We start from the raw sequence: 24,577 nt of genomic DNA, 5'->3' as shown, positions 1-24,577 counted from the left end.
TTCGCTCTGTACCACGCGACGCGTGAACCACATCGAATATCATCGTTTCATTTGATTCTACATATCGTCTGTTAGTGTACTTTCCCTATGGATATTCGGGTCTTCGTGTCACTTCGACATCGTATCGGAACCACTTTACGTTGTTCTGCTCAGTGTATTATTATGTATGAATTTTCTGTCTGTCGAGTCTTTTGCCTGTTCAACGTTATACGCGTATATATACATATATGTGTACATACACGCGCGCGCGTGTGTGTACGATGTATGTATCGGTAACGTTTATTATCGGTACGTCTACTACTATCATTAATTGATCACCAGGGATAGTTCGATCGTTTAGCTAGCTCGAAAAGAGAAGAAAGAGGAACGATGTACGATACTGACGAGAAGTCGATGGCACGTTATGTTAACTTTTTATGTACATAAATATATATATACAGATATGTACGTATACATACATAACACGCATAAAATATTATATATAGGCCTATTTTGTAAGGTTTCTCCTTGATTTTATTTTTATGTTAATCTTTTTCGATTTGTTACAGCGACTTATGAGAGTGATTGTTTAAACGCGTTAAGGAGAACTTACTGGATACTTATTATTATTATTATTATTATTATTATTATTATTATTACTATTACTATTACAATTATTTTTATTATTATTATTATTATTATTATAATTATTGTAATAATAATTATTAGTACTACAATTAGCATTATTATTTTTATTATTGATTTTGTCGCGATTACGGTCGTTTGTTTCTTTCTTTTTACTATTCTTTTTTAAAATGACGATCGATCGCGATGTGTGCACGGTCAAATTACACGCGTGAAACCGTTCAGGCCAGTTACAAATCGCCCACACATCGCGACCACTATCGCTTTCTCGCTTGCGTGTGATTTCTTGCGATTTACTACTTCCTTGTCACGATCGCGAAGCGTCGATGGTTTCCATCCGTTTGTAAACTTAATTTTAGTCCCATACGTAACTCACCGTACGAAGCACAAATTATTAAGAGATAGACCGGGTCGTCGAGCGCAAAAGGATCCACGTGTTGCAAGCGTCTACAGTCCACTTTTCTCGGTTCGAGTATTCATTTCGTGAAAATAGCAACGCAATTCGGGTTTGCAAGCAAGCGTTTGCAACCACCGTTTCCCACCCCCAATCATTCCTGAAACTTATTTTCTACGATCGCAGAATCCTTTTCATTGTCGTCGAAAACAGAATCTGGCCACTGTGTTTACGCTCTCGATTCAATTGCTTGTCCATCTCTTCAATCGTTCACGTATTTCCATTTCCGAAACTCAGGTCGAGAGACAGAAAAAGGGAAGAATCCACGCGGAAGATGCAAAACACACACAAAAGAAAAAAAAGAAAAAAAACATAAACAAAAGAACCATTCGCGACGTTGTGGAATCTTTCGTGGACAATCACGGCCCGACTATAATTGTAATTGTAAACAAAGTGCAACACGCTGCCTTGCTGAACAGTACAAGTACAAAACGAATACAAATACATAAAAAAAAAAAAAACATGTCTTCGATTTAATGGATGGAAATTGATTCCGGTAGTTAAGATATCAAAAAGAAAAAAAGGGAAAAAAAAGAAAAAAAAAGAGGTACGAGAGAGGGAGCGAGAAAAAAAAAGTAATTTAAAAAAAGAAAGTTGAAGAAGAACAAAGCGTTCAATTTGTAGGGAATGAAAGAGAAAACGAACCTCCGTAGTAAGCAGCGCCGTTGTTCGTGCAGAGTGTAGGAAGAAAGAGAGAAAGGGAGAGAGAGAAAGTGAGTGAGAACGAGAGAGTGAGAGTATGCGACACGGCGTGCGTTCGTTCACAAATACCTCAGTTGCCGTGGCCTCAGACGATCGAATAATCGCTGAACTATCATTCTTCTAACACGTTTCACGATTCCTTTCGATGAAATCTCGCGCTCGATCGCCGCGAACAATTCGTTTCGCGATCGTGTATCCGCACGAACCAAAAACCGGTCACGCGGTTGAGAAAAGAGGACGGTTCTGGGAATCGAGCAGCATATCGTCCCGTCGTTTGGGGACGAAAACGCGCAAAAATCGTCACGGTTAGTCCAACGCAAGACGTCACTGCCAAACGAAAACTTAGCGTCGAAAGAGGCTTTTTCGGCCGATCGACAACAATCGAGACGAAGGTCGTGGGAATGCAAACGCGTCTGAGGCCCGGCAACAACAGATTTTCATCTAAGCTACAATAGTTGTTGTACTTACTTGTCTACTATTTTGTCACTACATTGTCTGGGTATTAATGCGAGCAGGGTGACGGGCGTCGTTCCCCCGGGCGGCCATGACGCTTCACCCGCGGACCGGAAGTTTAAGCGCGTCTACAGTGTCGCTGAAGAATCTCTGACAACGCGACACATGTTCCAAATTATGTGTAGAGAACAATTTCGAATAACAAATACAAGGCGAGCGTTCATCTGAATCTTGGATGAACTTATTGGTATATATTAGGAAAGGATTCTTTCGATTAACGACCAAAAAATTAAAGACGAAGAAAAAGAGGACGTTTCTACCAAGATTTGTAGAATTCTATCCATAGTTCTTTGAGATGAGAAAATTTTGAAATAATCGTGACTTGTTCTTTGACAATTTATGGCATCTTAGTGTCAGTTTTTACTTAGATTTACGGATCGACGATAATCAGACATATCCCCTTTACGTATCTACTAATGCTGTTGGTTGTAAATTACATTCAGAAATTTCCACCAAAGACATGCGTATTCTAAATTGATTTTTTCAGAAGGAATCACCCTCCTCCCTTTCCTCTGTATTTGAGTTTCACCACATACTTTGGAACATCCTGCACAGATGGGAACGTCGCGCGTGCACCACGAGCGCGCAACAGTCGCCGTATTATTATATTTTACAGAATACAAAATATAGATATATAAACAAATGAATAAATAAATGAAATTATATATATTGTTCCGTTATCGCCGTTATACCATCCGTGTAACATATAACATTGCGAATAAATTTGCAGTTTATTAACCGACGAGAAAAATTCTTCAGTGTACTCCGTAAACGATTAACGAGCTTCTTTTTCCGTATATTAATGATATTATAAAATATCGCGTAATACATATATAAATAAATGAATAAATAAATAAATATATATATATATATATATAAATAAATGAATATATAAATAAAATTCTCCGCCCGGTTGTTTCGCCGTCTGTGGATGCAAACCCCGGGGAACCTTCGTTTTCTGATTATCATTGTAACAAACGTACCTCTTGTCTTTCTTGCGTAAATGATGGAAATAAAGGAACAGAACGAATGAAAATGCGACCGAGAATGGAAAGAGGAGATTGGAAATGACAGGGAATATGATGACGAAGAACGAACGATCGATCGATCGGAGGTTGATGTGTATTTAAACGTATGTAGCATAGTATGTATGAAACTTCCGCGACGGAGGCTTCGCTCGTAATTGCGCACCTGTGACTTCTTTGTCGCTGTAGCCGAGAAACGATTTTCGAACGCTAGACCGGTTGACGAACTTGCCGCGGTCGAGCATTCCACTCGTGTGTGTTGACGACGGAAAGTAACCGAGGATAGACGGTTCAAGGCGTTGTAGCAAAACAAACAAACAAACAAAAAAAAGAAAAAAAAAACAAAAAAAGAGGACGATCGATTCACGCGACCCAGATTGAAAAACGAAGAAGAGAGAGTAAAAGAAATGATATATAATTCTACAAATATATATACATATATGGCGAACAATGTCGACATATTTTCTAACGCGCGTCGCGTCTTTAGGCTATTATTGCATTAATTGTAAGACATTGCAATTAATTAATGTATGTATGTAAGCGTTCATTCGTATTTTTCAAGCAGTAAAAAAAGAAAATTATTATTGTCTTTATAATTATTATTATTATTATTATTATGTTTATTTTTATTACTATTATCATCTATTAATTATTATTAATATTATTATTATTATTATCTATTAATTATTATTATATAAAAATTCAATAATAGTTGTTGGTGTAATATTATGAAATAAATCTTTAACGATAGTAAAAGAGAACCAACGTGCGCTTTTCCTTTCGGTTACCTGTCGTCCATTTTTACCCGAAACTACTGTTGCATGGTACAGAATAGACGTTAATTGCGACGAGTGGCAATTGAATTTCTCGTTGATTCTAATTCGGGAATCTTTACTGTGTTTGTAAGAGGATCACTGTAGCTGGCATAATCTACTGCAGTTGTTAATGTTACTATCGTTATTAGTACTACTGTTATTGCAACTGCAGCTGCTATTTTTATTGTTACTACTGCTGAGGCTACTGGTACTTCTATAATTAATGTAATTTCTACTATTACTTTATCTATTATTACATCTACTAGTGCAACTATTCTTGCAAGTAGTCCTTCAATCACAACTGCAACTCTAACTTCCACTGCTCCTACTATCTCTGCAATTCCTAGCACCAATTTTCAATTTTAAATTTTCAACCAAATTTCAATTTTTCAAATCCTAATACGTTTCCTGGTTTCATGACACGTTTTAAGCGATATGCTTAATTGTTTAGAAATATTTCGATCGGACTGTATTTCGTGAACGGACTTATTCTTTAACACTGAACCTACCGCGACTAGCCAAATGACCGTTTTTTAAATTTCGTTTAGAATTTCTAACACGCAATATTATTTTAGCGCCATTTAACTTCACGACTTTTGTTATACATACAATGAATTTTACAATGTTCACGTCTATTCTTATTGTTTCTTTTCTGAGAAAAATATGTAGTCTGTCTTGTCTACCACGACCGGTTGAATGATTTATATATTTTTGTAAATAACTGGGCAAAATTTTGTATCAGATTCGAGTTAGCTTCCGATAAAAATAGTAAATATATGTATAGAAAAGACGAAAGGAGAGAATCTTCAGTTTCGACTGTCTTACAACAGCCTAACAACGAGTATTAAAAATAGTTAAACTTTAGACGCGCGCAGTTCCGAAACGACTAGTGTTTTATTAATTATTGAGCCATTGATAGAAGCGGCAAGGCCTCCCCTTTAAAATGGCTTTTGGTTTATGTCGATCCAACTTTCCGTTCTCGAGATATCGTAATTTATGTAAAAGGGTATTTTTCTTAATTTGACTATCTCTGTCTCCGTCTGACGCGTCGCGTCGTATCTCTCTTTCTCGTACGTGACTCGCGACAGAGTGACCTAGTTTCGGCGTAATATGTCCAAGAATTTAATTCGCACTGTTTACTATTTTCGCCAGCGCGAGGTCATTGATCTCAATGAAACGTAAACAAACGCTTCGGACCCTTATATCTCCGGAACTAGCCACCGCGTCGACATGAAACTAAAATCGCTATATCTCCGGAACTAATAAAGCTATCGACTTGTTCGAACGCTCGTTTTAAAGGGCATTTCATCCTCTTTCCAATGACTATACCAACTACTATAATTTATGCTGTCTTCTATGTTTATTTTTACATTTACTTTGACGCCATATACTCAAAGAAGTTTCAGCACTTCCTATTGATCATACGACTGGTGTGTGATCAAACTGGATCATAAATTGTTTATTTAATTGAAAATGCATTTAAATTTGTATACAATACACTACATTTTAAATAATTGCTTTCTCTGGAATTAACTATGGTATCGACTTGAAAGAAAATTTGTTTTCAAGAGCGTTTTATCTTACATCCGATGAAAATTACTAATTTACTAATACTATTAAAGTACTAATGCACGTTCAGAGTAGAAGTATCGAATATTTTTGTACAGGTTCTTATAATTCAATGTTTTAAGAGAAAATATCAGACATACAAGAGAAGGATATCTAATAAACTTCGTAACACAATTCTCTATACATATAATGAAAAAATTAGAAGTACGTTGCCTCGTAAAAGAGAAAAAGAAAGACTGGTCATTTGACCGGCCATAGTAGGAATGGATATATATGAAGTGCTGGTAGGTTTAGTGTTAAGAATTTTCAACCATCGCCTTGAAAACGCCCTTTAATATCATATTGCGTTCTGTGAAACGTACCTAACGCCACTATTGATAGACGTGACATTAGCCCACATTAGAGGTGTCAGAAAAGCATCGACGATGCCCTACTCACACATGCCAGATCACGCGTAGGTGACCTCGTGGAGTTTCGGAAAGCCGACAAAGGCAAACATGCCCTCTTTCTCGATTCTCCGATGCTGCTCGAAGTAATTTCGGACCGCCTCGCGGGAGTCGAGAGAGAAAGGCTCACTTTTGAATTTTCCTACAGTCCTCCGCTGGCCTCTGCTGGCCGCTGCTGACCACTCCTTATACTTCTGACAACGTATAACGATTACTATGGGCTACTGGCAACGTCTCGCGGTCTCTACTGGTTTCTGCTGGCCTCTGCTGACCACCGCTTATATTTCTGACAACGTATAACGATTACTACTGACTTCTGCCAACCTCCGCCGGCCTCTGCTGACCGCTGCTGACCATTCCTCATACTTCTGACAACGTATGACGATTAGAACTTGCTATTGGTTGCCTCTGCTGGTTTCTGCTTGCCACTGCTGGCTACTGCTGACCGGTGCTGACCATTCCTCATACTTCTGACAACGTATGACGATTAGAACTTGCTATTGGTTGCCTCTGCTGGTTTCTGCTTGCCACTGCTGGCTACTGCTGATCGGTGCTGACCACTCCTGGTACTTCGTGCAACGTATAACGATTGCAACTAGCTACTGCTAGCCTCTCCCAGCCTCTGCTGGCCTCTGCTGACCACCGCTTATATTTCTGACAACGTATAACGATTTCTACTGACTTCTGCCAACCTCCGCTGGCCTATGCTGACCGCTGCTGACCACTCCTGATACTTCTGACAACGTATAACGATTACTACAGGCTAATGGCAACGTCTCCCGGCCTCTACTGGCTTCTGCTGACCACCGCTTATATTTCTGACAACGTATAACGATTACTACTGACTTCTGCCAACCTCCGCTGGCCTATGCTGACCGCTGCTGACCACTCCTGATACTTCCGACAACGTATAACGATTACTACTTGTTACTGCCTGCCCCTGCTGGTCTCTGCTTACCTCTGCAGGCTTCTCCTGTCCCCTGCTGACCCCTGCTGACCTCTGCTGACCACTACTGAGCCTTGTTGACAACTTCTGCCATGATATATATGTATTAAAACTTTGTATAATGTAAATCTATGGCAATAAATGATATAATTTCAAAGAATTCTATGTGTTCTCATCATTTTTACCTTTCTTTCCGTTTTTCCAATAAAAACTTTAATCCCAAACTGCCCAGAACATTTCCGGATTTCCAAAGTGTCCAGAATTTGTCAGCTCTCGTACCTGTTGGCAAAATCGAGAATTCATTTTTTTCGTCAAAAAGTCCTGAAACAACTGGGAAGTCCTGAAACAACTGGAAAGTCCTGAAACAGCTGGAAAGCCCTGAAACAACTGGGAAGTCCTGAAACTCCTTCGAATTTTGAAACCACTTTGGAAATCCCGAACCAGCTGGAAAGTCCTGAAACAGCTGGAAAGTCCTGAAACAATTGGAAAGTCCTGGAATTTCTTGGAAACGCCGAAAATTCTTGGAAACCCTGAATTTTTAGCAAAGTTCTGAGTTTCAGGACTTCCTAGTGGGTTCAGGGAAACCAAGGAGTTTCAGGGAGTCTTATAACTAAGGTAATGATTTGGAGAGGAAAAGAAAGGTAAAAAATGATGAGAACACATGGAATTCTTTGTAATTATATCATTTATTGCCATAGATTTACATTATACAATGTTTTAATACATATATATCATGGCAGAAGTTGTTAACAAGTGTCAGCAGTGGTCAGTAGGGGTCAGCAGTGGTCAGCAGTGGTCAGTAGGGGTCAGCAGTGGCAAGCAGTGGCAAGCAGAGACCAACAGGGGCAGGCAGTAACAAGTAGTAATCGGCATACGTTGTCGGAAGTATCAGAAGTGGTCAGCAGCGGTCAGCAGAGGCCAGCAGAGGCAGGCAGAAGTCCGCACATGCTGGCAGAGGTTAGCAGAGGCCAGCAGAAGCCAACAGAGGCTGCGAGAGGCTGGCAGTAGCCAGTAGTAATGGTTATACGTTGCCAGATATATCAGAAGTGACATCTGAAATGATATACATATGTACGCTCATACATAGGAATAATAAAAAAAAATTTCTTTTTCTTCAATAGTTAAAATATGATTAGGAGGTCTTTAAACGTGTATTTCCGTAAGAAAAATTTCACAAAATTTTTGTTAATTATAGTACTTTGCTTATGTGCGCCTACATAGGTCGGAAAGTAAAAATTTCCTGGGCAGTGGAGACTTAGAATCGTATGTCGTTGACGTGAGGTCGAATTTCAGTTGTTCAAGAGCGAGAAGGCAAATGCGAGCCTTCCTCTCTCGACTTCCACGAGGCGGTCCGAAATTACTTCGGGCAGCTTCGGAGAATCGAGAAAGAGGGCATGCGTCAGCTTGCCTTTGTCGACTTTCCGATACTCCACGAGCTCACGTACGCGTGATCTGGCATAGTGTGAGTAGTGCACCCGGTGCTCAATCTGGCATCACTGGTTCACATACGGCTATTATGTTCCCCGACTGCTCTACCGGCGATATCGTATGAAATTGCAACGAAATGGATTATCAAGTATAGGCAAGTTTAGATAAGATTATTTTGAGTGTATCAAAGTCTTATTAATTTTAAACGGTACGTTGTAAAGTGCTTTGGTGAACATCGAGTAAGATGTCTGGTTTTGATGAGAATCCCTTCGGGGAACCGAATATCAATGATCCATTTTCGGTGAGTATTTTAATGCAGGCTATAACAAGGCATGCACTGCTTCTTTCAATATTGCGTGCAGAACTGTCAAATGGAAATTAAATATTTGTAATTTAGTTACATTTTCTTGAGGAAGCTAAATAATGTATATGTTTATTGCGTCTCACCGCGTATCATTTAATAATATTTCTATATTATATTTTTTCACATATATATTTAGTTTTATTTGTACCAGAAAGAATATTGAAGAAACTGTTTCAGTCAAATACATTTTTCACTATATTCTGTAATATGTAAATTTGTAATTATCAATCAAATCATATTTATAATATCATTAACATGTATCAAATAAAGAAATACATTACATACCATTAATTCTATATATAAAACTGTCCAATTTATGAACATACAGTGATCATAACTGTATGTAAATCTGTTTTATTTGTTAATTGATTCAATTCAATCAGGATCCTGCAATTAAGAGAGCCGTAGCCTCTACACCAGCTAGTAGAGGTTTGGAGGATTATAATCCTTTTGCAGAGCAAGGCACACAAGGGACTGGACAAGTTAGAGGTGCTGCAAATCCTCCAATTTATGATGGAATTGGAACCACCCAGCAACCAGCGACACTTTTTCCATCCGTTCCAAAAACTCCACCACCTCCATATGCTCCTACTCGGCCAACTGTTAATGAAACAGAGCCAGAATTGAAAGCAAGTACAGAAGACATGAGAAATACCCTATATTATCGTAAGTTTGAGTATTTAATTAATAATATATTCTATATATTTATTAATAAAAAATAAATATATTAATAAAAAATTCTTGACATTAAAGCAAAACGGAACAATTGGCCACCTTTGCCTGACAAATGTTGCTTCCAACCTTGTTTCTACCAAGATATAGAGGTTGAGATTCAATCAGAGTTCCAGAAGGTGGTCAGGCAACTGTATCGTTTATGGATGTGTAAGTCCGATGTATTAAACATTGATATAATAGTTGTTCTCTGAAACAAAGTCCAAAATATTCTTTATTTTTAAATTACAGTCCATGGCTGTGTGTTGGTCTTGAATGTTATTGGTGGATTTATATTAATATTATGTAATGAAAAATTCTCAACGTTCGGTCTTGGAATATTATTCCTCATACTGTTTACACCGTTCTCCTTTTTATGCTGGTTTAGACCTGCATACAGAGCTTTCAAGTACGTATTTTCTACTATATTAATAATTTGACATTTGTTATTTAATTAAAATGATTTTCCATTTTAGAAATGACAGCTCGTTCAACTTTATGGTATTTTTCTTCGTATTTTTCTTTCAATTAATTGTAACAGCGATCCAAGCCATTGGTATTCCCGGTTTTGGAACTTGGTAAGATTTTTATCTTTAAAAACGAACTTATATTTGCAACATTTTGATTTTGAATTTTTGAAATTTATAGCGGTATAATAACGGCAATTACAATGTTTGACTCATCGGTCAAAGGAATCTTTGTTGGCCTTGTACTACTCTTTGTTGCCTTTTGTTTTGTTCTTGCCGCGTGCGGTGATTTCCTACTATTGACCAAGGTTGGTACCTTGGAAATCTTGTTTCTATCATAAAGTCATATGTTTCAAGTAAGAAACCGAATATATTTCCCATAGATCCATCGTATTTATCGTTCTCTTGATGCTGTGAGTATGTCGAAAGCGCAACAAGAATTTGCTACAACATTTTTGCGCAACGAACATGTGCAAAATGTAGCAAGTGATGTCGGTGAAAGAGCTGTCCGCGCCCAGATGGCTAACGCTGCTAATCAACCACGCTATTAAGATGATTACGCAACTCTACAGAATTTATTCTTCAGGTATCCTAACCTCTTACCGCTCAGTAAACCGATAGTTCTTAGTTTTAATGCATACATGAAACTATAATGTTTCACGGAAAATCTATTCTTACATTGAAAAGCTGTATTTACCTATTTAGAGTCATTATTTTATTAAATACTGTATATGCATGCTTTTTTTAACGAAACTGTATAATTTATTGATCGATTCATAAATACGAACCCATACTTTTACGAAAGCTTAAAAAGTAACGTGTATTATTTTTTTTTCCGCAATAATAACTTCAAATGTGATTATCGCGTAATGTGCGTGTCATCTAATATGCAAATTGTATGCCGCGTTTCGTTTTTATTAACTAACGAATGTCATCAAATTATTTATCATCTAATAAGAGTGAGCTATTAATAACCATATCACTAATTCTTGTATTATTGCTTCTATATACATAAATATATTTGCTAGTTTTTTTACTTTAGTGACATTATTTTATGATGTTATCATGTTGTGGTTTATTAATGAAAAGCACTCGGTTTGCTGAAAATCAAAATAACTTGAATGGTTATGTCCATTAGTATAGAGTTAATTTCAATTGTTGATCGATATGCGTTAATTTAATTATCTATTAGACACATATTATTAATGTTCTCTATCTACTCCTAAATGTCCTATACATTCCTTGCATTGTGTATTATATGGCCTTTCTTTATTAAGTACTTGTTATTTAGGTCCTTAAAGTATTATATCACTTTGTAAAGTTTAAGGTATATACATATACATGTAAAGGATATTTTAAAATATGACTTTTACGCATGTTTAATTATTTATTAATTATCGATAAATTATTTATAGACTATGAAAAATTGGGTTATATCGTTGCTGTTACTTTATTCGGTGTATCGAATCGTCTTATTGAACTGGAAAATCGATATCAAGTAAATGTTCGGGATATGAAAAAAAGGGTTAAGACCTTGTTATTTGTTGAAATTTAAATCAAACAGATTATGCCCTCTAAATATATTTTTACATAAAAAAAAACAATGTTTAACTTGATTACAATGATTATTATATACCTTTATTACATAACAATGAACAATAGAGTATGTAATTCGTTTTGTATAAACAGAAAGTTGTTTAAATTTTATAAATATGCTGGTATATTTGTACTTATGTAAGCGGTAACATAAAAAGTGACAAATAAAAGATTTAGTTTGCTCATAAAAAAAATTTGTTTTATCGGACTAATCGATCACAGGTTTTACGTTTTTGGAAATATTTACAACAAATTTATCAGCTGTTCTAAGCCAATGATCCGTAATAACTTTTTAGCTGGAATCAGGGAAACGTCATGGATCAACTTTTGAACGCGATTAGACAAGGTTATGATCGATTCTAGTAATTACAATACGAGTCACTTAATTAATACGAAAATAATACACTATATACCTTCAGTCCTGTATACCGCCATAGGATCTGTTGGAAACGGACAACCGAGATCTGTCTCGAAGGTAGTTTCTGTTCCAATTAATTTAACTACGTATACGGCATCCATAAGTTCAATTTTTGATTTATACATTAATTTCGCGTGGCCTTCAGCTAATCTGAAGAAAATTATTTTCAAATGTTTTCAAAGAAATTATAACATTTCTTCAAAGATGTTTGTCTCTTTGTACCTAATAAGACTATCTAGAAGTCGTACTGTTGTTCTCTCTTCCCTTCTATCTGGGTGAGATCTATGATAAAGATAAGCCGCCCTAAGAACCTGTTCAGCTTCTTTCGTCAATACCGGATGCAAAGAATGTATATACGCCAAATACTCTCGTAAAGTGTCTTCTTTCCAGAGACCTTCTGATTTCAAAAGCTCAATATGATTTTTCGAATGTCTGATAAAATAAAAACTGCTTGAAACGATAAATAAAAACGAAACACAAAAACTAGAAAATTTTGATTACGTTTGTGCTGTGTTTTCTCTAATTTCGTAAGCGGCTCTCAAAATGTGATCTGACGTCAGTTTGTCCCATTCCGGGTTTCTGTTGTCTTTTAAAAGAAGTATTAAATCAAACCGTGACAAAAGGGGATTCCCTAAGTTCGTCTCCCATTCTTCTTCGTCATTAAATTGGCCGCCGTTTGGATTAATAGCTGCAATGACCGAACATCTAGAGTTTAGCGTACTTACTAACCCAGCTTTGGCAATTGATATCGTTTGTTGTTCCATGGCCTCGTGCACGGAAGTCCTATCCTGTGAACTCATTGTCGTGAACTCATCTACGCAACAGACTCCGCCATCAGCTAACACCAAGGCTCCAGCTTCCAAATGCCAACCGTCCGAATCCTACATAATGCATATGTGAAACGAGAATGCTTTAAATGTTAATTATTACAGAGAAAAGATCGCGCATTAAGCTAACTAACTCTAACAGCAGTCGCTGTAAGTCCAGCTGCTGTTGATCCAATGCCGGTTGTAAGAACCGATCTTGCAGCCAGACGGGACGCCGCGCGAAGCAATTGCGACTTGCCAGTTCCGGGATCGCCGATTAAAAGAAGATGTGGCTCACCTCGTACCCGTGACCCTTTATTTTTTTGTCTAATATTAAGTATATTTTGTATCGAGAACATATAATAAAAGAATGCAATAGATAATTACCGCTTTCATTACACTTTGGCACACCACCAGCTAGAACGATAGCCAACGCTAATTTTGCTGTATACATCCCATAAAGCTACGAGTAATTACAATGGTGGTTATAAATCTCTGTATTTATGTTTTTTTATAGTAAGTGTTATGCTTTAAACTGCTCTACCTGGGGGCAAATTGATGCTAAAATATTATCTCTACCAAGTAAAGGATTATCAGTATATTGCTTCCAATAATTCTTGAAAATGTCTCTCATCTCTTGGGTAGACGCTGTTTCGGATAATTTACGACGTACCGAGACACTGTTTGCTAACATAATGGTCGTTGCTTCCGAACGCTCGCCTACTTCTAATTGTCCCCATATCCGTACAACTACACCACTAAAAATGTACGTTTGTTAATCAAGAAATTTTACTTTTATTATTAAAATGTACAAGTAAGAAAAATTCACCTAATTTCAATATTATCCCCTGGCCTACACTTATCTACCAAATCATCCAATAAGATGATCTGCATTTCTTCAGCAAAAGACCTGTTGGTGTCTACTCTGCCTTTATCCTAATTAAGAATACTTGAAAGTTAGAAAAGCTAACAAAGCAATGAATAGTAAAGTAATTGTCGAGTCAAATGATGTACTTGAATTCTTATCTCCTGATAATCAGATGAATCTTCTAGATCAAAATCTGTGAGGGTTGTTAATTTTGTTGCATGACAAGATTCGCATTCAGAAATATCTATAAAGTTTTGTATTTCCCACTGGTACTACAAAGGGATAATATTTAATACAAAAGTATCTGGCTTAAGATGAAATCCTATAACATGCACAACATACTTTAATAAGAGCGACATGTTTGCACTTTTTACAACTGTATCTTTGAGTAAGCTTTAGCACAGTTGGCTGTGATATTTTCACCGCAATGCCACTGGTTGAAACCAGTTGTCCTATCTGCCCTTGGTCCACCGTGACTGGTACGGCTGTAACTCTGATACGTACCTGTCCATGGCATTTAAATTAACATTTGGAATAATGAAATTATCTAATGCAGCACACAACTCAAAGTATATCTATATTTTATGTCACTAATTATGGTAATTTGTTATTACTCTTTTCTTCACACTTTGCTCTGGCTTTGCTATTTGTTCTTGTGTTTTTATTGCTGCCTCATCGCACATTGGCAAATAATGCCTAGGGTAACGCAGAATTTTTTGCGCTACATCGGCGTCTGCTTCGAATAGCGATACAAAACTGCAAAACGACCTCCCATAGGTTACTATTAAACAAACGCATTTAAAACTCACTCACTTTACGTGGATCGAATAGAAAATATTGACGTCCATTGCGTTTAAAATCTCCTCCAAGTCACCCAAATGATTCTTTAGTAAATAATTTTCTAACATCTTGAACGTTTACTCTATGGACACGATTCGTGGTTACAACACGTGTCTTGTGTATGACGCCATTCGCACGTGCTCGGCGCCATAGATCTCCCGCCAGAACTGTCAGTCACATGCTCGTCACCATTGACTAGAAATTTGGAACGCGTCAATTCGATAGATTTTTCAATTGGAAAAAACAGTTAACATTCTTTAGTAGACCCACAGATAAATAACAATTTCGAGTGGTGTAATATTATCGAAAACCAAAAATCTCTTAGCAGGCCATTGCTTTTCTAAAAGTACACTTCTCGAAAGGATTTTATTAAAGAATTCATTGTCAAGTGAATGGTAAGAGGTACGTACATTCAAATAATTTACATAATTTGCTTTTCTTTTTTTATTTATCGAATGACCTTCGTAAATCATTTTACGGCCTAAAATTCTATATTTTACGAATTTCTCTACCTTCGTGCCAGTTTCATAAAAAAGATAGTATATCTGTTACTTGTCGTGAAACCGCACTGCCATTTCACCCATTAATCGATTCTCGCGTCTCCCTGTGTCCATCTCGTAATTCTGTTCCCGTGGTTTTGCACGGAATTCTGCGGTAAAACTTACTCCGCAACACCGGAAACCTTTTCTGTGTCTACTTTTCAATGGGCAATTCTAACGTTCCATTAATCGTGCGTTTGTAGCGGATATACATAAACGTGTATGTGCCTGTAAACGCGCTGAAATAAATAGTTTTGCCTACAAATTACGTTCGATCAATTTGATAATCCCGATAAGTACCGTTCAAAATGTCTATTAAAGAGCTTTGATTTATCTTCGACGTCGTCAGCTCTGTTGATTCGACTGGGAAGCCCCATAGAAGGGACGTCCGTTGTCTGAAATCTAGCGTTTCCTGCGATTGATATCACCTCCTCTAGACAGCCGATGTACCCATTATCCTTCCGGGACTAATTGTTTCTTTCGTGGAACGTACTAGGGAACACCACTCGATCACGCACTCGATGATCTATAGCGAGGTAAATCTTGTTTAGCGAGATACAGGTGGCCATCCTATACTCCGGATATAGAGCTTGATGGATAGCCGGCACGATCTTGCGGTATACCGTGGTTTAGACGGCAAACATACTGATACGTTAACACCGTGGAACGTTTGGTAAAGCAAGCCTCGCAGGATTCGTCTTCGAGGTCGTTATACGCGTGAGCTCGCTCGAGACAAGTAGCGTGGTGATAACGTTAAACTCACTGGTGAAACGCGATATTGGATATACCAATCAAATTGCAACAATCGTGTCCTCTAACCATTATCTTTAGCTAGCGTTTGCTTTTAATATTTAAAGCTTGGGAGTTAATTTATTCCTTTTAAAATTTACCTACGCACTAGCACTAGTTTTCTATTCTTTCACTCTTTTAGATAAGGCACCGATTCGTAGTATGCGTTGCAGACTAGTTTTATAGTTATTCTCGATAAATAAATTTGGTACGCGTACTATTGAGTACGATGTGGCTGGGCGTGGCGTTATATAGAAATTCAATAGGAATTGCTGAAACTTCTTTATGTATATAGCATCAAAGTAAATGTGAAAATAAACATAGAAGACAGCATAAATTATAGTAGTTGGTATAGTCATTGGATAGAGGATGAAATGCCCTTTAAAACGAGCGTTTGTACAAGTCGATAGCCTAATTAGTTTCGGGGATATAGCGATTTTATTTTCAAGTCGATGCGGTGGCTAGTTCCGGAGATATAAGGTGTGGCGTCGCCTCCCATGCTCGCCACCAGAGGGGTCGCGCTCTCACAAGCGCTCGACCGACCCCTCGGTTGCTATATATACATTCTTCGAACAACTTCTCAATATCCAAGTGATGAGTCCACCAGCAGGTCCTGACGAAATGTGCTCCATCCTTTCTTTTCTGCTCTCCTACGAAATTTTCCCGAGATTCTACCCTCAGCCAGCAGCACCACAAAGGGTTGTTCGAAGTGTTTGTTTACATCGCGAGATCAATGAACCTCTTACTACGTCTTAGGGAAGGTCGTTGATCGCACGTGATTTTTATTGGAAGCTAACTCGAATTTGATATCAAATTTTGTCCAGTTATTTACAGAAATATATAAATCATTCAACCGGTCGTGGTAGGCAAGGCAGACTATATATTTTTCTCAAAAAATAAACAATAAGATTAGAAGTGAATATTGTAAAATTCATTGCACGTTATACTATAAGAAAAGTCGGGAAGTTAAATGGCGCTAAAATAACATTGTATGTTAGAAATTTTAAACCAAGTTTTAAAAACGGTTATTTGATTTTGGTAGATTCAGTGTTAACTCGAACCCATTATACGCGATTTCATATTATAATATGCATCTTAAAACTGGATTTTCTGTTAAGAGCAGTCGACGAAAGGCAAATCGTGTAGCGACTTTCTGACCGTCGCAGGCAAAGAGGTGTGGCAATGCACGTCGCTAAAGAGACGTAGATCATTGGATAATGATGGGATGTTCCATCCCGTTCCATTCTATTCGGTTGTAATCCCATCCTCCCTAACACAACAGTCATCATGTCGTCGTGGTACGGATCACTTAGGGATCATTAGCTTTATGGCGCTTCCGTATGGTCAGCCGTTCGCGTGTAAGTGGATATCGTTCGATGCGGTGCCACGTTTCACGATGCATTCGAGAGAACGAGCAAAAAAAAAAAGAAAGTGCGACAATTCTGTCCGTTCGCGGAACTATCATTTTTGCTAGAACGAGCCATAAAAAAGTTGGCGCGTGGGCGGTCCATGGTCGGTCCCGTTAAGCTTCTTGGCCTCTTTCTTAATTGCTCGCGCCCCCATCGTCGTCTCGCGGGCTTCCCCGAATCCTGATTAATTCAGACGGTACGCGATACCCTTGGACACGTATTCCCAGGACGTGACACGCATGTTGCGTCGCGTCGTATGCACGGCCGAACGTTCTCTGTGTAACGGTACACCGCGGCTTGCCATCCGCATCGCGGATGAATATCGCGGATATAATGTTACTGTATTTCATTACCCGAGAGTACACCGGATGCGCTATGCTGGCTCGTTCCCGTGTATCCTGCATCAGCACCGGGCTATCCCAGCTATACGTGTACGCGCCCCACCGCGCCGGTCCTAGCTCTCTCGCCCTCGTTCCGTTGTATATCCTCCTTTATGCGGCCCGGTTTCGGCTTCCGGCCCCGCCATTCAGGAATATCACCTTACGCGCGCGTCCTCGTGATTCAGCCGAGGCTCGAAACACGCTGTAATCAAAGGATTACCACGGGTACCGAGGCGCGGCCTCTAAGTCAGTCTTTGCCTGACCCGGACCACCTGGCCTGCGCTATAATCAGCCTCGGTACACGCGTCCCGGAGGCCCTCGTTCGACGAACCCCCACACGCCAAAGATCTCTTCGCCCTTTCGTTAAGGGGGTCTTCTACTGTGTCGGGTCAAAAAAATTCATTTTTTTTTTTTTTACATGAATAACATCTAAAACTCATGTAGAATACGTGGCTAAATGGATTTTTTGAAATTCGATGCCGTTCAGATGTTGTAGGCGTAGAACGAAATAGGTGTTCGGAGCGCGCTGGTGGCGGGTGCTGTCGTGCGTTCCTCCTCAATATTATGTCATTCTTCGGTCATGTACTTGTGTTTATTATGATTTCTGCTTATGAACAACCGAGTCTTTTTTCATATCAGACGCAATTGTGACAATTGACAATTACATATGTGAACAATATGTGAACTTTCTAAGAACGTTCGCTTAGTCGGTGCAGTACGCGACAATTGTTGATATTTCGAGAAACTGAAAACTCCAAAACTCCAATTCCACGAAGAATGGTTATCGAACCACAAGGATTGTTCCATAAATCATAATGGCAGCTCTGGTAAAATGGAAATTGACGCTATTATTGAAATGTTTTTACGTTCTATGGAGAAACATGGCGTAAAGTACCTAACATACGTTGGAGACGGAGATAGCAAAACATTCAGAGGTATTTTGAATGCTAATCCGTATACAGATGAAAAACAAGTTGTGAAAAAGGAGTGCGTAGGTCATGTAGAAAAGAGGATGTGCACGAGACTTCGCAACATTAAAAAAAATCACAAGGGAATCGGTGGAAAAGGACACGGTAAACTAACTCAAAAAGTCTTTGGTGAATTGACGAATTTCTATGGCTTAGCCATACGACGGCATCCTGATTCAATAGATGATATGAAGAGAGAGATTTGAGCTTCTTTTTATCACTGCAGTTCTTCTGATGATAATCCGCAGCACGATTATTGCCCGAAGGGTGAAATCAGCTGGTGCAAATGGCGTAAAGCAGAAGCTTTAGGACTCCTCAAGAATTTTAACCACTCTAGAGTTCCTTTAAAAAGTCAAGTTTTAGAAATAATTAAGCCGATTTACGAAGACTTATCAAAAGATGATTTATTAATCAGATGCTTGGGAGCTGAGACCCAAAATAATAACGAGTAATTGAATTCCCTAATTTGGACATTCCCCCCAAAACATATTCATTCTGGGCCTAAGGTGGTTGAAATAGCTACTTTTTTGGCAGTCATCATTTTTAACGATGGATTTGAAGGAGTATTAAAAATTATGAAAACAATGGGATTGAAAATTGGCACCAATTCTTGCACATATTCGACGCACCGTGACAACGCTCGCCTATACCGCTCCGAACGAAAATCGTCTGACTTCGTCAAAAAATCTCGGATTCAAAATCGAGAAGAAAATTCACTTCTGCATGACTTCCAGGAAGAAACTGAAGGTGTACTGTATGGTCCAGGCATTGCAGATTAATGGTAAGTAAAATTATCTTTGTGTCATACGTACTTGAACTTCAAACGCGTTTTTCTCGAAACGCATTTTCTTGAAGCGGCGCCCACGATATCTCAAAAAGTCTTCAACCGATTTCGCTATAATTTCGTACACATCTTTCATACACCTCTAGTTTTCGTGTGAACTAGGATAATTGAAATATTTTACTAATTTCTTGTTCTGTAGCTTAAAAGGTTGAAAAAAAAATACGAAGAATTGACTTTTTTCTTAAAAGCTTTGTCAAATGTTCAAATTTGAATATTTTTATTTAATTCTAGTTCACACGATAGCCATAGATCTACATATTAAAATGCTATTTGATTTTTCAATTTCAGATGAATAAACAATCGTCAATCATGGGCGCCATCCGTCAACATTTTTTATACATGGTCATCATTCCAGTGCTATAAAGCTAATTATTGTTATTATTATGCTTTACAAAAATTTGTAAACAAAGTTCAATAATTAATACACTCGATATAAAAGTTATAACTGTGTGTGTTTCTATTATTCCTCAAAAAAAATTCCGAAAGAAAGCTGAAAAAAACAGCCTTCACAGTAGAAGACCCCCTTAAGCGACCGATTTTCGGACGAATTGCCCCCCACCCCCTTGGATATCGCCGGGGAAGTTTCGAAATTTCTCCCGCTTCTCTCCCGTGCCCTCCAATTTCCTTCACCGACACGACGGTCCTTCGTCCTCGTAGCTGCAACTATCGTCTTTTCCTTTCGCACGATTACGTTACGGTGCACGGAAGATAAAATCGTAATGTAGAGGATGACCCGGTGACTCGGGGAAAGTATAAAAATAAACGATAGCCACAGGTTAACGACGGTAAATATGTTTACAGGGTCATTTAAAATCGTATACCTAGCGATACAGCCGATCTTCATTAATAAGTCTTGAAACATGGGGTAAATGACATTAGAAATTTAGTATTCATAGATAATGTAATGGGCAAATGGGTCCCTTTGAATATATTAAAAAATAATTCAAAGCAAAGTACTGAAGAAATGGGATTTTTAAATAATTTTAATTACAACAACGACTCGCAGTATAATTTTTACGTGGTTCAAAGCTGGCTACCGAATAACTGCCCTAAAGTTCTTAAAACATTTCCCTAATTATCCGACATTACGTTCCGAAAACTTATTAAAAACAAATATTTTTTTTTAATACTACATAAGCATATTATTTTAATTCAATGCAACCTTAATTTAATAAATTATAATTTGTTTATACAGGGTGTTCGGCCACCCCTGGGAAAAATTTGAATGGGAGATTCTAGAGGCCAAAATAAGACGAAAATCAAGAATATCATTTTCTTGATTGAGGTTTCGTTAAAAAGTTATTCAAAAATTAAATTAAAAAATTTCAAATCATTCTGAAACATTATTTTTGGTTGTGGGGGTCAATTGCAATCATTTTTGGTTATTATACATACCCCCGAAATCCTTCGTATTTTCGAAAAAAAAATTCCTGACCGAAAATCTAATGTGAGAATCTTTAAAATGTCATAACTTCTGAACGGATAGGGGGATTTTAATGTTTCAAAAGGCAAAGAACAAGTATTTTGGTGAAGAATATGTAAAAATTCTAAAAATATTCGAAAAGTTGTTCCTTGACCTCGCAAAATGAGAAAAACCCCATGAAAATGGTCCAATTTTCAAACGGCCATAACTCCTACAATAATGAACGTATCTTATTGAAACTTTTTTCTAAAGTAGAGCTCATAGGTATCTACAAAGAAGTATTAGACAACTTTTCTGTAGGGAGTCAAATAAAATTACTAAAAATGAAAAACGAATTTTTAAGAAAAATCGACAAGGGTAGGTGCTGAAATTTTTCGGCGAAATTGAAAAGATTCAATTCGTGCTGAAAAAATTATTTTCGGTTGCAGGGATCAATTACAATCATTTTTGGTGAATAGATATATCCCTGAAATCCTACGCAGTTTCGAGAAAAAAATTCAATAGGGGGACACATTTTTGGCAAAATTGAAAAATTTTAAATCATTCTAAAAAAATTATTTTTGGTTGCCTGGGTCAATTACAATCATTTTTGGTCAATAGACATACCCCCGAAATCATACGTACTTTCGAGAAAAAAAATTCGAGGTGTGAAATTTTTCGACAAAATTAAAAAATTTCTAGTCGTTCTAAATAAATTATTTTTGGTTGCGGTGGTCAGATACAATCATTTTTGGTGAATAGACATACCCCCGAAATCCTGCGCATTTTCGAGAAAAAAATTCAGGACAGGAGGAACTGTAAACGTTAATAACTTTTTAACGAAGCCTCCATCAACAAATTGGTATTATTGACTTTCGTCCTATTTTAGCCTCTAGAATCGCCTCATTAAAATTTTTCCCAGGGTTGGCCGAACATCCTGTATATTTTCATGTAAAGCCACTATAGTTCATTGTTCCATCGCGTCATTATTTTAAGGTAATTTAGTTTTTAAATATGTTAAGCAAAAATCATGTTATCCAGTGCTGTAGAAGTACAGTGTTGTACAAAGGTTTTCGTAATTTTCTTGTGTTAAAGCGAAATCGTGTTGTAGGAGGGTTCTCGCAATTTATGAATCGTGTTATAGCGAAACCGTGTTATAAGATGCCTACTTGTACCTGTATATGTATTTTAGTCACTTATTCTGAATTTTACGATTCATAAATGGAAATCGACTGAATGCAATTTTAAGTGACAATCACTGTAAATGTTACTGGTTCGGTGACTAGATAGTTACCGGGCTCGTGTCTTTCGAAACACAAGGGTGAGAATCTCCCACTTCCAACACCCTCTCGAAGGTTCGAGATCACTTCAGAATGACGCATAATTACAAAAATGTCGGTCGTCTTTGTCAAAAGATCATCGCGCCACTTACAATATCGCGCAGACATTAAAAATATTCACAAAATCCTGCAGTAAATAAAAGTTTTCTAACGTTTGAACGAACGGATTGGAATTTATTACCGCCGATAATTTTTCGAGACCCCGAGCAACCCGGGCGGGAGAGTCCCGAAATCGCGAATAAATTCCAACGAAGCGAGCCCGGACGCGCGGACGGAAGAGCGGAAAATAAATCGGTAGTATCGTTGAAATGTTATTACATCGGGACCCCGGCGAATTTCATGTCGGAACCGCGGGCCGTATCTAATTATATCGTGATAACGAGGCTAATTTGGAGCCACGCAAGACCGTTTCGCACTTGTGCACTTATAAAGAGAATAGGATTATAAATAGAAGTAGCGGAGGCGACCAGAGAGAGGGAATCCGAGCAGCTGAACTTCCCCGCGTTCTACCCGGCCTCTCTCCATTATTATACCGTCGACCTGCAAATTGTAGACGCTTTCTCTCGAATTCAAGTGCCACCCACTATTACGTGATTAACGCACAGACTGGCATACGTGATATTATCTGCGCCGGGGCTGCGAATAGAATTCGCCAAGACGTACCGTTGCACCAGAGACATAATAGTCCCTCTATCCCCCGGCCCCCGTTTCTTTTCTTTTGTTATTTTGCACGTTATCCCGTCGGTGGGATCGCACGTTGGGTCGGAGTTCAATTTTAGCTCTTCTAATCAACATATTATTTCTGGCGTCCTAGTTCTGTTTTCTGTAAACGAGGAAAATTACGATCCTTAATCGAATGTTTACAACACGTTGAATAGAAATTTTCACAATTTTCGCCGTTCAAAGGTTCAAGAAAATGCTCCAAACGATAGCTTCAGGTACGAATTTTTCCATTCAATTTACCCCCTTTTAGGGATCGAGGTAGCCAAGCGATAGATCCTTCAAATTCATTCATTTGGAAGTCGTTTATATAAAAATTGTCTCGTCAAACGACTGAAACGAGCAGGAATCACACATGAAACCCAATTTCGAGCTGGACGTTCACCAATGATTCATTTGACTCGTTCGTCAAAAAGTTGGTGTATTTTTCGCAAGTTAATTTTCCAGTTATAAAAAATGCTCCAATAACGATAAACTGATGTTGATGCTTCCATTAATTGGGATCGTATACAGTCGATAGATGATTATTTTCTAAATATTCCAATATTTCGCGCGCTAATCGATAACGAGAATTATTTAAATACAAAAATGCTTGTACTCTGTAAACAAGGTCGTGTAGAGTAAATGTTTTTACGAACATTATTTTCACGATGAATATTTCCCGCTTAATTTTAAATCAATTCTTTCGAGAGTCGTCGATGTGTCGAGCAAAGCTGAATTACTTCCGCTGATTCGAAATGTTAATCGCGCGTCGTTGTTAATAGCTTCGCCGTCTCTTTATCTTTGTTCAATAACTCTGAAAGATCGTATTGGCGAGCTCCAGAATTATTTACCTACTGTTCGACGGAACCGGCCAGGTAATTATTTACACGGCCTGTCCGCCGGTCAATTATACAGCCAATTATTTCCGGGGAACGGTCGATTTAATTACAGGGTCCGCACGATCGCAATTTTTAGGTCGGCCGCGCAACAAACTTGGACGAAATTAATTGAATTTAATTTGCCGACTGGTAACATCGTAACGTATCGTTTGACCGTATTATTAACAACGGTTCGATTGGATTTTAATTCGTCTTTTGTCTTTCTACGAGACGTATGCGATAGTCTGAGAATATCTTGGATCCTCGAATCGTAAGATACTTTCGAGAAAAGGTCTTTGTTTAAAAAAAATTGTCGACCGACCAAACGTTTTCTACTTCACGCACACCTTTGCTCCTCCGCGTATTTGTTAACGTACGAACGTAAAATTTACAGCGAAACCTGATAAATGCCTTCAGCGAAATTCGTAATTACTTTTGAACAAAGTAAATTTGGTCTTTCTTTTTCCTACGATAACGTTGTTAACGATTTTTGCTTCCATTTCGGCGGGATTCACGCGTTCGGAAGTTTGCTTAATTTAGTTTTAAGCGCGAAGGATTATTGCGTCAGGAATATATAGAAGTTGTTCCCCGATGAAAATTTCAATAGTTCCATAATGAGTTGCGAGCCGTTAATAATTAATTCAGCGAACTTACATATATTCCATTACCGAGTTAATTTCCGAACCACGCAAATTAGGATTTTAATCAAATCTTGGGGGATCGTTTCGACCGCG

At 38.0% G+C, this 24,577-nt stretch overlaps 2 protein-coding genes across 6 annotated transcripts; one reads left to right on the top strand and one right to left on the bottom strand.

Annotated features, from left to right (window-relative positions):
• Positions 1-8,615: 8,615 nt before the first annotated feature.
• LOC122400299 (secretory carrier-associated membrane protein 5) lies at positions 8,616-13,183 on the top strand. Of its 5 annotated transcripts, none has more exons than XM_043401688.1 (8): positions 8,616-8,823; positions 9,270-9,552; positions 9,640-9,768; positions 9,850-10,006; positions 10,074-10,175; positions 10,246-10,372; positions 10,448-10,650; positions 13,051-13,183. In XM_043401688.1, exons 1-7 carry the CDS (start codon positions 8,767-8,769, stop codon positions 10,613-10,615), a joined length of 1,023 nt encoding a protein of 340 aa, XP_043257623.1. In that variant the 5' UTR covers positions 8,616-8,766; the 3' UTR covers positions 10,616-10,650; positions 13,051-13,183. The 5 variants fall into 5 exon arrangements, with proteins under 5 accessions (XP_043257623.1, XP_043257621.1, XP_043257622.1 ...); XM_043401686.1 differs by having other exon boundaries at positions 13,048-13,178; XM_043401687.1 differs by having other exon boundaries at positions 13,011-13,140.
• On the bottom strand, positions 11,873-14,700 carry LOC122400298 (DNA helicase MCM9-like). Its single transcript, XM_043401684.1, has 12 exons — positions 14,566-14,700; positions 14,367-14,508; positions 14,095-14,256; positions 13,899-14,024; positions 13,714-13,820; positions 13,429-13,642; positions 13,272-13,347; positions 13,040-13,197; positions 12,580-12,959; positions 12,301-12,510; positions 12,074-12,228; positions 11,873-11,956 (listed from the first exon to the last, which is right to left on the bottom strand). Exons 1-12 carry the CDS (start codon positions 14,658-14,660, stop codon positions 11,904-11,906), a joined length of 1,878 nt encoding a protein of 625 aa, XP_043257619.1. The 5' UTR covers positions 14,661-14,700; the 3' UTR covers positions 11,873-11,903.
• Between the last annotated feature and the right edge of the window lie 9,877 nt (positions 14,701-24,577).

The sequence above is a fragment of the Colletes gigas genome, unplaced genomic scaffold, assembly GCF_013123115.1.
Source record: "Colletes gigas isolate AHSC1104 unplaced genomic scaffold, ASM1312311v1 Colletes_gigas_Sc00016, whole genome shotgun sequence".
NCBI lineage: Eukaryota > Metazoa > Arthropoda > Insecta > Hymenoptera > Colletidae > Colletes > Colletes gigas.
Note: the sequence above shows the minus strand (reverse complement) of the source record. Positions and strands in the feature narration are given on the sequence as shown.

What these genes read in the sequence shown, in the direction of transcription:
- LOC122400299 (XM_043401688.1), top strand. Translation starts at nt 8,767, where the DNA reads ATGTCTGGTTTTGATGAGAATCCCTTCGGGGAACCGAATATCAATGAT. An exon ending in ACTGTATCGTTTATGGATGT is followed by an intron (nt 9,769 to 9,849) that starts GTAAGTCCGATG and finishes TTTAAATTACAG; the next exon opens with TCCATGGCTGTGTGTTGGTC. An exon ending in CCTGCATACAGAGCTTTCAA is followed by an intron (nt 10,007 to 10,073) that starts GTACGTATTTTC and finishes TTTCCATTTTAG; the next exon opens with AAATGACAGCTCGTTCAACT.
- LOC122400298 (XM_043401684.1), bottom strand. Translation starts at nt 14,660, where the DNA reads ATGTTAGAAAATTATTTACTAAAGAATCATTTGGGTGACTTGGAGGAG. An exon ending in ATCAGGAGATAAGAATTCAA is followed by an intron (nt 13,821 to 13,898) that starts GTACATCATTTG and finishes ATTCTTAATTAG; the next exon opens with GATAAAGGCAGAGTAGACAC. An exon ending in GGCGGTATACAGGACTGAAG is followed by an intron (nt 11,957 to 12,073) that starts GTATATAGTGTA and finishes CCCTGATTCCAG; the next exon opens with CTAAAAAGTTATTACGGATC.